The 15,288-nt window shown below is 43.8% G+C and overlaps 1 protein-coding gene across 2 annotated transcripts in view; it reads right to left on the bottom strand.

Moving 5' to 3' along the window:
• Positions 1-15,288, bottom strand: part of LOC139911999 (coronin-1C-A) — a 39,276-nt gene that overhangs the window by 6,793 nt on the left and 17,195 nt on the right. For both annotated transcript variants that reach the window (XM_071899654.2, XM_071899653.2), the window contains exons 2-5: positions 14,858-15,057; positions 1,796-1,918; positions 627-756; positions 265-446 (exon numbers count right to left, since the gene is read on the bottom strand). In XM_071899654.2, coding sequence (XP_071755755.1) covers positions 265-446; positions 627-756; positions 1,796-1,918; positions 14,858-15,055 — 633 coding nt within the window. In that variant the 5' untranslated portion in view covers positions 15,056-15,057. The remainder of the gene's footprint in view (positions 1-264; positions 447-626; positions 757-1,795; positions 1,919-14,857; positions 15,058-15,288) is intronic.

The following is a 15,288-nucleotide window of genomic DNA, read 5'->3' as shown; positions in this document are numbered from 1 at the left end:
GTAATACAGAACAGCGCCCCTGGAGCTGGTAGCAATTCAGTGTCTTGCTCAGTGACACGTCAGCGGCAGGTGCTTGTTGTCACAGGAGCCTGAACCCAGGCCTTGCAGTTGAAGCAGTCTCCCTACTTGCTACACCAGCCTCCTGCCCCATTTCCTGAAGTAGTTCATCTGATCTCCTAAATCAGTTTTCACCTCTCAGAGAGATACAATGACCTACAAAAGAGAAACATCAGCAAATTTAATTTCTTAGAAAACTCAGCTCACCGCCACAATCTTCTCCTTGCGAGGGTCGATGACACGGATGCTCTTGTCCTTGCAGGAGGTGCAGATGAGGCCGCCATTGCGGTTCCAGCAGACGCTGTAAATGACGTCGGGGTGCATATCCTCCAGGGTGATCATGGCATCACCGGTGCCCACGTTCCAGATGATGATCTGGTTGTCACAACCTGGCAATAGAGTAAAGTTAAGCTAAGCGTGCACACATCCAAGACAAGTATGCTTGTGATACAGTATTTTGCTATCTCTCTTGCGCAACGCCTCTGAATTAGTCCCCATAATGTCTTTACATCATATATTGTTCCCGGCCTTATTTTGTGTATTCAAGGGGCATAGAGGAAGGCACTCACCTGCACTAAGAAGGACGTTGCGTGCTGTGGGGTGCCATGTGATGATGCCAACCCGTTTGGAGTGACCCTCCAGCACCACCACCGGCTCAGACAGGGAGGTGACCAGGCCATTCTCAGGGATCTGCCACACCTATTGAGAACATGATAGGAAAAAGGTCAGGAATTGTAAACAGAGAGGGAATCCTGCTGGATATAGACTCCCAATTTCCCCTTGATGTTTGACTGAATGATGTGTACACTCTAAGACAAGGATTTATTCATTGAATAAGTCAACCATATATTGCACAAAGAAATCTGAATAAAATGGCAGTTCCCAAAAAGAACCTGAGGGGGGCAGCAGAAACCTAGAAGTCAAGGGCAATCTATACGATTTGGAGACAGAGGGGGTATACAGTCAAATTTAGCAACATAAGCGTTGTCATTATCGCAACAACTGAACAATGCTTATCCTTCTGCCAGTAAAATCATATGCTACATAGCCTGCATGAAAATAGGGAAGTCTGTGCCTTGACAACTCTGTACAACAGGACTTTCCATAATACATGAGTTCTCTGGAAGAGTGCACTATTGACACATGATGCAGTAGTAAATAAGGAAGCCCTAATCTAAACTTAATACTACTAAGAGCCTATTTAGGCTGTGAAATTTCAATATCAAGTGCTATGAAGAGAGGAACCATTGACGGTTAAACTTCTGCAAACATGAATGTAAAATGGCACAGATTCAGAGTCTGTGGTGTTTTTGATCCTCTGAGTGGGTTTATTGGGAAAGTCAACACGTTCAGGTGAGGAAGTGGCAGCAGCATACCTAAAGCAGGCAGCACACACACTGATCGCTGCCTTTCATGGACCAAATAAGGACACATGGAGGAAAGTACAGCAGCAGCCTCAAACAAGTCAGTGACCTCAGCCCAATAAAAACAGCTAAATCATTCCCCAGCTCTGATTCCTACGACACATATTTGAGCCTAATCTCATCCAGAGGGTGAGGCCTGCACCCATCCCACGGCTACAAAAATCTGGTCTTTCGCAATCAAAACATGTAGTCTCCTGTCACCTAGTAGATTAAGTGTGTGTGTGTGTGTGTGTGTGTGTGTGTGTTACCATTTCACACAATTAATAGTTAGAGGTCTCAGTTCAGGTATAAAAGGTGAGGGAAACTGTACTTACCATCACTGTGCAGTCCTCGGAGCCGCTGGCAATGACCTGGTCATTGTGGGGGCACCAGTCAATGTCTAACACAGGGCCTGTGTGACCACACACTGTGGGGTAGGATTTGTCAATGCGTCCCGTCTGTAAAGACAAAGATACACAACACAAAGTGATGAGATTAGTCTTAGCCTGGTCCTGCTTAGACGACACAGTCCATGCCGGAGGAGTGAACCTGTTTTGAAACAATTACGGCATAATCCTAAATCCCACCTGCAAAATTAAGCTCACGCACACACATAAATATTTAGGAAGAGGAGTTTCCACTGATTCAATCCTCAAGGGGAAAAACCAAATTCTTTGCAAGTGGCACAAACTGAGAGGAAGCATTGCATTTCTACACATTGAGGAATTGCCAAAAATCACAAAAGCAGCAGAGAATGAGAAATGGGGGCAATATGGCAAAATGTGACTTCACAATATGATCGTGGGTGACATGTGAGACCTCATTTACAAATTTAGTATAGAATATAGTTTTAACTTTTGATACATTACAGAAAAATGAAAACACATAAATCAATTTTTTTGGTCTGAGATTTGAATGTACCATGTATGGCCCATTGTGTGGGGTCAGTGAATTTGACAGGGCATTTCTCCAGCCACGAGGGGAGAGCCCAGTCCCACAAAAACCCCGGGCAAGTGCTGTAAGCCTAGCCTACATTTTGAAATAAAATTTTGGCAAAGTGTCGTATTACACGGTCCATTAATGCATTATGACCACAGAGGGGTACAAACATAATCGCCCCAAGGCCAAAGCCAGAGATTCATCAGCCCTGTTTTGTCACTCCATCGTTCGGCCAAAAAAAGAGGCTTGGGTTTTATTCGTGCTACACAGAAGCATACCCAGATTAGACTTAGTCCCTATTGGACCACCCACATTAATTAAGGAATGTTATTAGTGGTGGCGTCATTATACAGTCGATGCATGCCAACAAATGCTTAGTTTTCTACAGCATCTCTTACTTAAAAATGATAACCCTGAATCAAACACCAAACTGTGCCTTTTATATAACATACTTACACAACTCATGGACCAGATGACCACAAATGCATTTCTGTCTGACTGACTAACACACACACACACACACACCAGACAATGGAGCTTCCAATTATATCGACTGACTTCCTCTGTCCTCCTGGAATCAGGCTGCAATTGGATTCGACCTCTTAACCCCACAAGCCAGGAGAATCAGGTGCTGTCTCTCCTCGCTGTGGTGTCTGAGCAAAGCGCTGCTGTGGCGGATGGGGAATATGAGACACACCCGATTCTTTGCTGTTGATTCCAAGTGCCACCGCAGGGCCGGAGAGATGATGTCACCTACTGTAGCAAGAGTCCTCCTGCTGCAGCCCTATTTAAAGCATAATGGCTTCCCTAATATATACATTTTTAAATAAAAATCACTCACTGCCCACAGCTATTCTGCCATTAGACTGGGCACAGTGACAATAACGGCTCGAGATGGGCTACTAAATCTAAGAGCTGTATATTCAGTCATGGGTGGGGGGGGGGGGGGGGGGGGGGGGGGGTGGTAGAGGCAAGGGAAGAGATTTTGCAAGACCTTAGGAGTACAAGAAGGCAGGACCCGAAGCAATCACTCATATTAATAAAAAGAATAGATGCAAGCTACTAAAAGCAAGAACTTCAAAAGATTTACGCACAAACGGAAGTAGGTTGAGTATGAAAATAATAAAGTATGATGCACTGTTCTAAAAAGCCACACAGCACGACTAAAGAGATGCAATAAAAAGAGTGAACTAGCGGGAAATAAATGTTACTAAGCTACCACAGATTGTTGTTAGTCAGTTAGTCCCAGCTGCAAAAGGTAGTGGTGGTGTTTTTAACGAAAACTATACAGAGGAACAGTTCACCCCAAAATGAAAATTCTGGGTTTTGTAGCTAAATGATTATGCGCAAAAGGTAAATATAGGAAGTAATGAGGTACATAGTGGCCTCTTGGACTCAATTGTTTGGCTACAAAACACTTGTATTGTTTGGAGAAATATGATGGTCATTTTATGCTCTTTTGGGAACTCTAAACAAGCAGATCCTGTTCACTTGAACAGTCTGGGAGAAGAAGCTAACTTGATGTGTGTTTGGTGGTTGTATGCACTTCAGTGGAGTTCTGACTGACACAGGGGTGAGTTATGATTTTCATTTTGGGGCGAGCTGTTCCTTTAAGTGCTGCTAATATGATAGGAGGATATGAGTCAGTATGTTGTCCAGGATTTCCAGCCTTGAGAATGCCACAGCAGACAACACAGCCTGGCACTTCAAGCCTGCTGCCACATTACAATGCACCCCCGCAGTACTGTGGTTGATTTCACCATGCAGCATGACTCACATCTTAAGTCGGTCCATATGAAGTGAGACCGAACAGATGTTTTAGCTTCTAGGTCAGTATGGTCCTACAATTGCTGGATATACACACACAGGTCACAGTCAATACAAAAATGTAAAAAAAAAAAAAGAAAAAGAAAATCACAGTAGGCCTGTACCTCATGCAATCACCTGACTGACAGACTTGGGCCGTGACACATACTCCAACTCAAAGCTCAGTGATCAAAGTCCAGTGTATGTGTGCGTTTATGTGAAAAGATCGTCCAAACGTCACCCTGCCCAGTGAACACACCCCAAAAATCCACCCTGGTGCTGAGAGTAAAGGACACAGGCTTGACACTGTGGTCAGTAGAGATATTCTGATCAATCTGCCACGGACTGGTATCAGATGACGTTACCATTAAATACAAGATTGGTGACCTGACAACTGGTGCTCAGCCTATTTGAATATTCCTCCTTCATTTTGTAAAGCAGAAATTACAAACCATTTGCATCGCCAGGTGGACACAATACAGTGTCTAGCATTACACTCCATCTGCCTCTGGTAAAAAAAAAAACCTTCCAATTCAGTGATATCTTTCAGTGCATATTAATTTCCTCGCACAGAGAGATATTTGAGAGGCTAGTTTAGCTTCAAGCAAAGAGGCCCATATTCCTGCAGCCTATTTCCCAAAGCTAGTCGGAGCAGGATGTAAAGCAGGAAGGACACAGACAGACGACCAGGTGTAGTAGGGAGAGGAAGGGAACAAATAAGTCGAAAAACATACATAAGACGAAAAACATACTGATCATGGACATTTACTTCATCCATACTACTACTACTTTTAATGTAATTCTTTTTCCAAACACTATTTTTACAACACAAACAGGTCCAAAGGGCTACAGATCAAGTTCAGCCAAGTTCTAAATTTTGAGTAACCACAAAAACCCATGTACCATTATCAGTACTTTTTTGATCTTGACAAAAAATGTTTACAGGCCGTTCAATTTTCCATCAAACTTTGTAATGTAAACATTACAGTTAATACCATTCCAGCATCAAATGGCGCTGTACAAGTACTCTGTTGGCATCTGTGGTCTTTGCTGAAGCCAAGTACAAGTACTTGAGGGCCAGACAGTATCTGTGTACCAAGGGGAATTGTTAGTGTTGAGCCTGCTCAAATTTTCCCAAAACAATATGCTGAGGTTTTTCATGAAACACTGTGGTTTCATGTTCAGTTGGCTTGCTGCGGCACTTTAAAACTGACGCGAACAATAGTGCTGGAGGTTTGCAACAGATCTCATGGTTTATGTACGAGAACAAAAATGGGAGTAGACTATGACCTGGGTGTGCTGGTGTATTATTTATGTTGACTGCAAATGTACGTGTACAGTCGAACCTCTTATCTGAACGGACTGGTCTACCCAACAGGCAAAGAATGTTGTGCTGTGAATATTTTGGCTATACTACCGATTGTGGCTAGGTTTATTGCAGAACATTTCAGAATAAGCACACATGCATATTTTATGTGTAAATAAGCTTTATTCTAGAATTTCAATGGGTCCACATTTCAGTATTTAATTTGACCATTCCCCGAAGGGTTCAAATAAATTAGGTTCTTGTGTATGCCTGTCTACTAAAACAAACACGGTGACAAAACATCCCTAGTAAGTACACTCAACACACACACACGGTCCTACTTTCTGTCTGGTATTTCCCGCTGACGAATGCTGTCCCACTCACAGAAGCCTGGTTGACAGAGCCCGCGGAGATTAAGACCATGTGCTCTGTGGACCTCAGGACTCTGCCAGAGTTTCATACTTCCCAGCACATCTCACATGTTCAGTCCAGTGTGTCCGTACACACTGAAAGACTCTTATATGTACATCAGTCTCAGTATTCAGTAATCCCGTCAACACTTTTCAATCGCCCATCACATGAAATAATAACAGGATCTTAAATTTTAGTGATAAACTGCAGCCTACATGGTTGGCTTGTGGCACTGAACCATGGAGCCCAGCAACATTAAAGCTAAGCCCTGCAGGCTGACCTCCTGGTCAACCCAGGCCGAGAAGAGCACAGCAGACCAGCCTTCTTGCCACAGTTGAGGGGGCTGCCGGCCAGTTCACCAGAGAGCCTGGCGTTCTTCACATTCCACACCTCGGCCCTAGGCAGCTCTGGTATGGCTATGACTAATGAGAGCAAGGAGGGCTGCTAGGGTGTCAAATGTAGCACCCTTTGAGGTGTTAATGGTGTTTGTGTCTGATATACACGATTAGGAATTCCAGGGTCTGAGAGGGGAACACAAGTGGATCTCGCTCCGAGCCTGCGTAAACTGCATTTGATAGCATGATACACAAGGCAGGATCGCAGTTTGTATGGAGTGAGATCACTGTAATTGTTTGCACTGCCAATTAACAATCAAACTGAAAACACCGTTAATGCTAACCAGGCACCCACCACCGTGCCAGGAAAACAAAGTGCACATATGAGATGTATGTTCTCGTACATTTCTGAACCATTGGCTTTCTATACATAACTAAGGCTATACAACCCAGCTCATAACCCTAAGCTCACTACAATGAGATGCAGACCAGTTGGCAAGTGGCAACCTGCCTCATACTCCCATCTCTTCTCTCTCCCTCTGGAAGAGCCAGAGCTTCAGGGGAATTTGTAAACCCTTAAAATGTCCTAACATTTACCTGCATGTCATTCACTAACCACAAGAATAATAAGATCTGATTCAGCAGAGGCAGGTACTAGGTGAGCCGTTTACAAAGTTGATATTAACATTAACTTTGAGTATGTTGCTGATAGTAATCAATCTCAAGAGGTAAATGCGACCATCATTAGGAGCGCTCAGGCGCAATTTTTTTTTACATTTTTATTTATTTCATTTACAGTGAACTGTTCTGAATGAATGTGAAAATATTTTTGAATGACAACATTGGGCCACAGTTTGCAGAACAGAACAGGTACTTCAAATAATTTATAGATCAGCAACATAAAAACCTTAGTAGAAAATGGGAAATGGCGCTTAAATTCAATAAAAATGACTAGTTACAAACAAACACTGAACAGAGACAATAGACATGCTGCCATCTTGGACCATGGACCCTAACCCTAACCGTGTGATCCCTCATCTTCATATGTGTGACGCCCCACCATTGCTCCATCGCCTAGTGTGCACGCCTTTCTGATGGCACGGCAAGGATTTACTCAGGACCAATCGTTTAGTCTGATCTGCCCCCATCTGGCAAGATTTGAACAGTCTTGTAGTCTGACTTAAGCTTTACAGTAAGCAAGAACCATCAGCGTTTTACATCTGGGCTCATAGGTGCACAAAGAGTTACTTGGCAGGACGGTCGGTGACGTCACACTTTCCCAACACTGGAAAAAAACTCTAACAGACTAAACCAGCCAAGCAAGAACAGTGATCATCTCCAACGCAACCAGCCTAGAGGAAGTGTGATTAGCAGAACTAGAGACGGTCAGAGTGAGCATCATTTTGTCCAGACGAGGGAGGCGAGAGCTGAGAAAATTAACAGCTCCAGGGTAAAAAAAAACACCCACACCAACAGCAAGGGGCTAAACTCACAGCAGTCAAATACCTAACATGTCCATAACTACACTACAGACATTTATATCCTTCGAGAGGAATGTCTGACGCCGAGCAAACGACTAGTTGCATAGCAACAAGTGAGGCTGTACAAAATAAGGGTGAATCACGCTGCGAGAGATACAAAGCACGACGCTGAAATGCACACAAAAAAAAAAAAAAATGGATGACGATGAACAACAACATTCCCTCAAAGCAATAGAGGGCATTCTGTTCATTCACACAAGAGGCCTGCACACTTCCTTTCCTTGCAGCTCAACATGTGATTCACACGCACACCACTAAAGGGTCTTCCATGCATGCTGCCCAGCGCTCCTCGGAGCTCCATGGAAATTTCCACTTTTACAAGTCACTTCGCCTGTATGGTCTGGAGACAAACAGCTGAAGCAGTAGCAGCAGCGGTTCTGTCAAACCCGGAGCGTCTGCTTGTGATTTACAGCCTCTGAATGATAGGGGGGGGTACAGTACAGTACAATACAGTGCAGTACACCTCAGTCAGACCGGACACTTTAACTATAATATATGGGTCTCTCTGGCGCATGGCTAGAGGACTCTTGGTGACTGCAGAATTTAATAGGGTAATAGATGGTGAGGTGACTGTGTGCCCACACTGCAAACAACTGTAGCAACTAGTCAGCGCACGCCTGTTCATTCTGTATGAGAGCAGGAACACCCGAGACAAGTCCACAGACTTTCATCGGTTGCCCATGAGGAAAGGTTTGAGGCTGCTTAATTTTTGGGTAACATCAACTGTCAGCAGCCAACTACTCCTGTAGCTTGCAGGCAAAAATAATATTTGTGTATAGACAACTGTATGGCAATAGGTTTGGTAGTAGAACGGTCTACAGTGTTACTAGCAGACGTTTGGTTAAAGTTTTTATGTCGTCTCCATGATAACTCTGCACTCAACAGATATTCCTGTGATGGATGGCCACCTGTCCAGAGCGTCTCCCTGCCTTCTGCCCAGTGTATGCTGGGATAGGCTCCAGCCCCCCGCAGCCTTGAAAAGGATTAGGTGGATAGAGAAAATGAATGAATGGATATTTTTAGTGGGAAACTTGCTGGAACATGTCAAAGGCATGATGCCTCTTGTCAGCGGGCTGTATTACTACGTTAGGTCAGAAGGCCATCGAAAATTGCATAACACAAAACAATGTATCCTGTGGTGTCCGCATAAGTTCACATACATTAATGACTGAAACTTGTCTTGGGTAAAAAAATGCATTGCCCACACACAAATTATTAAGCAATCCAACAATCATACTAATTATCACAGTAAAAAAATTAAATAAAAAAAAGAAGAATGTAAATGTGGCACTTAGAGACAGTGCGACAAAGCAAGTGACTATGTGACACAGAGACAACACTTGACTTCAAAACAGATTCTCTCATCCTGGCCGCTCTTCCTATCCCAGCCTATCCCAGAATTCACATGTGTACCGGCACAGCTAGCAGCAGCCAATGGCAGGGCAGGGAGGAAATGGTCTTGGAAGGCTGTCAGGCAGGGAGCAGTGAATGACCATATATGGTAAAATCTGCAGTCAGCAGGACTGAGCGGCAGCAGCGGCGAAGGCAGAGGCAACGAGGCAGTATAGAGGTCTTGGAACACAGATCGACTGGAGTATGGGGAAAGACCCTTCATATTAAGCATGCCCAGTGTATTTTTGTGTGTGCAGAGAGGGAGCACGGCTTAGTTAGTATCCCACCAGGCGTATGTGAGAGAGGGAAATAGAAATAATGTGTGTGCACACACCCAGGGATTACTTACACCAGAGGTTGAGCAGTGGATGAATGGGGGATTGAGGGACTGAATCCAAATCAAACACACACTCCAATCTCATCGTCCTTTCTGTACAGAGGCGGTGTTTGAAGCACTAACGTGGAACATGCCTTTTCTATTAGGCAATACACTACTCGGTGTTATGGCTAGTCCATCTCACACAGAAATGGACAAAAGAGGAAACCAGAGATGCTAACTGTGTCCTAAATATTTCACATAGTGACTAATACGGGGAGTCTGCATGGAAAATGAAGATGCTGAGGCTAGAGCAGGGCAGACACTAAGGAGAACTTAACAATGTCATGCTTGGCTGAATCAAATAAGGGATTTCTAGTCATTGGGATATAAATCATAACAACTGTAATGGTTTATTGAGACTTTTCTCCCCTCTCCTTCTCTGCTGGGTCAGATTGAGAGAGAGGAATTAACAGGAATGTCTCACTGCACACTTGCTAGCTGCTGCATTCACACTCCCACAACTTCCTTCATATGGAAATCAGGGAATAAATTAGTGGGCATCCAGCTAAGAGAAGTGAAAGGGGGAGATTGAAAGCATGAGGGAAGGGAATGACATGTGTTTAGCTGGACATCTGACACCCTCTCTACAAATCCCTATGTTCTGACAGGAGGAAGGAACAATACTCATGGCTATGCTGAGTCATGCTGGCCTGCCGCACTAACCTCACCCTACTCAGTCACACAAAGAGAAAGCCTGGCCCTGCCCAGCTCCATTGGTTTGGTCGAGCCTCAGACCTTGGGTCAGGTCACAGACCCATGACATCAACCTCTGCTCTCCCCAAGAGATGCTCTCCATTTCCAGCCAGATGAAACAACATGACAAATAGTGGATCTCAGGAGATGTAAGCAGACAAAGCAAAATGTCAGTGTAAGAGCTTGGATGAATTCAACTTAAAAATTATCCTACTCCCATCACATCACTAAAACAAAGACAGTGCACAGTTGCATATTTTCTGAGGCTTATTATTTGGGAAGGGGGAAGGAGCATCGCACCTCTACCTCCCCCCAGCCAGAGTGTGGTAATGACAAAGGGCTGGGCTGGGAGTAAGCATGGGACAAAGGCCCTGAGCAGCTGGCTGCCCACACAGACTGGGAGCAGCGCAGCATGGGCAGATGGGCTAGCCGGCCAGATGCACCCTCACATTAGGGATGGGAAGGGGGGCTGGGGGATGTGCGTCCTTGCAACAAAAATGAAACCATACCCAACTGATTCGAACCCCAAGTGCCCTTCAATAAGGCACAGAGTTTTAGGTGCAAAGCTGAGTCCAACAGAAACTAGCAAAGTAAAACAGCCACTTTCTCCAATCAGCATGCTGACCCATGGTATAGCATACTGATTAATTATCTAAGTGCCTTACAAATCATTAAAACCAATTTCTATTTAAGAGGAAACTTCATAATCGTTTTTATTAAATGCATTAAATGACTGCAGGTGCAAAGAGCAGCTCTGTAATACTGATCCACTGCAGTGCGGTCTAGTCTTACCGTTTGCAAGAACAGACTCGCCCCACTTTAGAGATCTGCACTGTCAGCTGAGGCTATATGGAGATTTCCAAATGAACCAGCTTTTTTCTATGAGAGATTACACACTGGATTCATTTGAAGACACCATGGTGATAAAAGTCAAACATAAATCTTAAAACACACACACAAATGAATTACAAAAGGGAATACCAGTGAATTTAAGCTCTCAAGTTTATGTTATCCTTATGACCTACACAGTTGAGTTTGTATAAGTGAACATTCACATCCAGAAACAACAGGCTCTCTCCCCACCCCTTAATCTACGATGTAACGCAGATGTGTAGCTCCACAAAGAATGCATTGGATAAAGTGGGAATGTGACTATAAAAAACTGATAGCACAATTATAATATAAATGTTATATGGATGTCAAAATTCAGACAAACTTTATATGACTTCACAAAATCAGCCTTCCATTCATTGTCAATAGAGAAACTGTATGTTGTACCACAATATGATATCAGACATGGGCTCTTGGTTCTGTGGTAATAAATACTGAAAGGAAGCCATAAGAATAACATACTTGAATTCTTAAATAAAATGGTATTCCCCTTCTACTCTTAGTGTTTTCTCCATCTCAACAGTCCACGCATTGAAAAACTATTGCTGAGAGATTAGTCCATGTCATGACCGCCAGCTTGTATGTGGGCAGATCTAAAAATCAAGAGGGCTTTTCTAATCTCTCACTTGAGGAAATTGCCCAGGCTTTGCTCTGCACATAAAGACCTCAGTCTCCCACCACTTTTAATTCGGCGGTGAAAGCAGACTTTGTTCAGTGAACACACCATTACTGTACTGTGACATGCCAGGCAGAGGGCAGCTCATTCAAGACACAGACACAGAGAGGAGGACAGAAGGAGTGTGAAGCTAATCTAGCTCCCAGCCCAACTCCAGCACAAGCTCTGCATTGAATGAGGTGCGGAGAGGCGTAAGCTGTGTGATGACAGGCCTAAGGATCCGGTCCCCTGTGCCAGAGCCTTCTCAGATGACATGGCAGCATACTGGCGTGCTCTAATTACAGGCCCAGGTTGGATCTGTCAACGGCACAGCAGCACTTATGTCACTCAGAGTGTCAGGACCTGTCACTAGGCCACGGTGGGTGCAGCCGAAGAGGAACCCCAGCAGAACGGCATCTGCTCCAGCCAGCCACCAATTCACTACTGGCCACCATTGATGTCACTCAAGAACCTTCTGGGGAACATACCAGACCCACTTGGTGGTTTCAATTAGAGTGTGACCTCTACTACACCTTAATTAGCCCAATTATGACAGCAGGGTTAGAAGAAGAGGGAGGAGGGAAGTATTCATCTAACTTGTTGACAGCCAAACACTCTTGAAACGCCGTCTCGCCCCCAACCTGAGGGCAATTACAGTTACAGTGCAGCAATTCAAGGCCCTTATATGGAGGTGAGGAGCAGGGAGACTGTTCCCTCCAGGGCTTTGGTGTGGTTTTCTATTGTATACATGCTGGCTGTGTGAAACAGCCCTCTGGTAAACGTTAATCCCAAGGTACATTGACCTGAAGAGTCAGCAGTCTTGTTTGTAGCAGGCAAAGTCTGCAATGCAAATGTTTGTTTACTGTACACAAAGCAAGGGCAATAGACTGTCACTGACAAAAACAAAAGCCAGAAAAAAGTTGAAGCCTATACGGCCTGCTAAGGAAGAAAATTTCACCTCAACCGCAAATGTTTGCATTCATGTCAGTCCAAAACATTATCCCTCAGATATCATGGCTTTATCATTCTCTTCATCTCATTACTGACGTGAAGACGATATCAAGCTTTTTTCCCCTCCTCTAAAAATACCCCTAGGTAATATGATCCTCTTACATCATCTGTAACTACATCATCACATGCATATCCACACTCAGGAGAGAGACAATGCCTTTAAAAGGCCGGCGTTACACCGTTCCAATGCACCATTTCTCGCTGAGTGGAAAACATATACATGATCCTTAAACCAATTTCCCATTAAATTAGTACACAGACTTTTTGGGAGATTAACCCACTCATTAATTTACCCGTTAAGTGACCCGTTAAATGAGACTATGGACACCAAAATCATCCATCTGTACCCGGTAGATTGTTCGCTCCGGTGCTCCATGCTAACACATTACCACTATGCTGAGTGGTCATAGGCGACTAGCATTATCTCAAAAGTGAGTAAATGAGAACTTGCAGTTCTATTTAGCAGTTCTAAAGGTAATGTAAGTAATTTTAAATGATTTGTGGCCAGGTCTGTCAGTTTTGTAAAGGTAAAAATTGTGCAAAATATGATACACAAATGACACCGTTTTGAACTACCAGGGACAGCTTTCTCTGTCAAAATGTCTCACTTCCCACAAGACTTGGTATGCGACTTGTTGGTTTTTCCATAGGAAGTCAGCATGTAGGGCAATGGCAGACTGTGTACAGCTAAAAATCACTGCACATCAGATAAATATGTGGTTGCTAACCTGAAACGGTTCCAAAAATATATGTGGCTACGTCAGCTATATTGAGTTAATGATACTTCATTTTTAAAATGAAATACAGGCCACATAATAAAAACCACTAAACTTTTTAAAACATTAGTCTTCTTCTGGATGGTGCTAGTTGCCTACAATCAACCGGGGACACATGGATCATTTTGATGTTCTCATCACAAAATGGGTAAGTTGACCAACAGGCCAATCTCCCAAGTGCTTGCTTTCCATGTAGTGCTTTCCATTAAACTTCAACTTGAACCTAACAGGACCTAACTAGAACTAGAAGAAGAGCTTGAATAGATTGAAGACTTGCAACTCCATCCCAGCATGGACAGTTGGTGCCGCTGACATCTGGGCTAGTTTGCATGTCTCCACAGACTACTGGTGAATGTTGCACTGCTGAGAAAAAATCAATCTGTCACAACCCATCTGTGTCTCACCCACTCAAACAAGCCACTATAGGCTACAGTCACACATAGAAATCCCCCTCTGCTAAACCACAACTTTAAGAATGGCTTTGTAATGTATAGACTGAGAATATACTCTTTGAGAATGAACAAACAAGATAAGAAACCTATATTTTCAAATCCAGTAGTGGGTTGGTAATTGTTATCTTACAGCATGTGGCCAGTGTGTGATTTCCCTGAACTGAGCTCTGAGTCATGCGGCAAACTTTACTTTGTGTAATGTGTGTCTGAATATTGTATATTCTAGACAAGTGGCGGGACTGGGTGTCATACTGCTGGATACTGCCAAAGCTGCCAAACAAACCAGCCGATTTCACCTGAGAAAAAAAAACTACAACACTGATTAACAAGTGCGCTAGTGCTTTTTAGGTGCTCGTATGATTGGAGTGGCATAGAGCAACAGTAAATATATGGTTGCATGTCCAATCTTAATACCATCTAGCGTCTCATTAGTGCTAATCCTATGTCAGGTCTCATCAGAATGTCAACCAGATGATCAGGTACAAATTTAGGGTAATACTGAAAAGATGTGTAGCCTGTCTGAGGTGATCAAGTCCCAACTTCAAGTCCTCAGTGTGCAAGTCAGAGTCAAGTCACGAGTCATCAATATTAAAGTCTGAGTCAAGTCACGAGTCATCAATATTCAGGTCCGAATCAAGTCACAAGTCTTCAAAACTGGGACTCGAGTACTACAACACTGTCCTACGCGTACAACCTCACAGCACTGATGAACACACAAAGTGCAGCTCTTCCTGAGATGCTCTGTCCCGAGTACTTAATATATCTGCTGTGCTAATCCATCAGTCACTATATCAAACTCCTTAAACTTACCTTGTGAAGAGGAAGAACCAGGAAAGCTCCACCTCCACTGGCCTCAATAATTATGGCAACAAATTTGGGGTTGACTGCACAGAAGGCGCTGTCCCATGTGACCCTCGACACCCGGATATCATCGTAGCATTGGTCATTCTTCGCCGCCTGACCAAAGACATGACGGAATTTGCTCTGCCGTACAACTCGTCTGGACATATCTGCGCAAAGAGGAGAGAGGAAGATTTAACATCATGTTATTTGACAAATGAAGCTCGTCAAGGATCGTTCAGGCTTTTACATCTATGAATAGTTTTAAAACCACAAACATTGACAAGATAATAGGTATTGAGGTGTATTTGCAATATGAACAACTAACACACATGCAGACTACTTGAGCCACTCTATAACTTGCAACTCAAGACATGAGCGCACAGCACATCCCATCCACA

The sequence above is a fragment of the Centroberyx gerrardi genome, chromosome 8 (genome assembly GCF_048128805.1).
Source record: "Centroberyx gerrardi isolate f3 chromosome 8, fCenGer3.hap1.cur.20231027, whole genome shotgun sequence".
NCBI classification, from domain to species: Eukaryota; Metazoa; Chordata; class Actinopteri; order Beryciformes; family Berycidae; genus Centroberyx; species Centroberyx gerrardi.
This window is presented reverse-complemented; position numbering and strand designations above follow the sequence as displayed.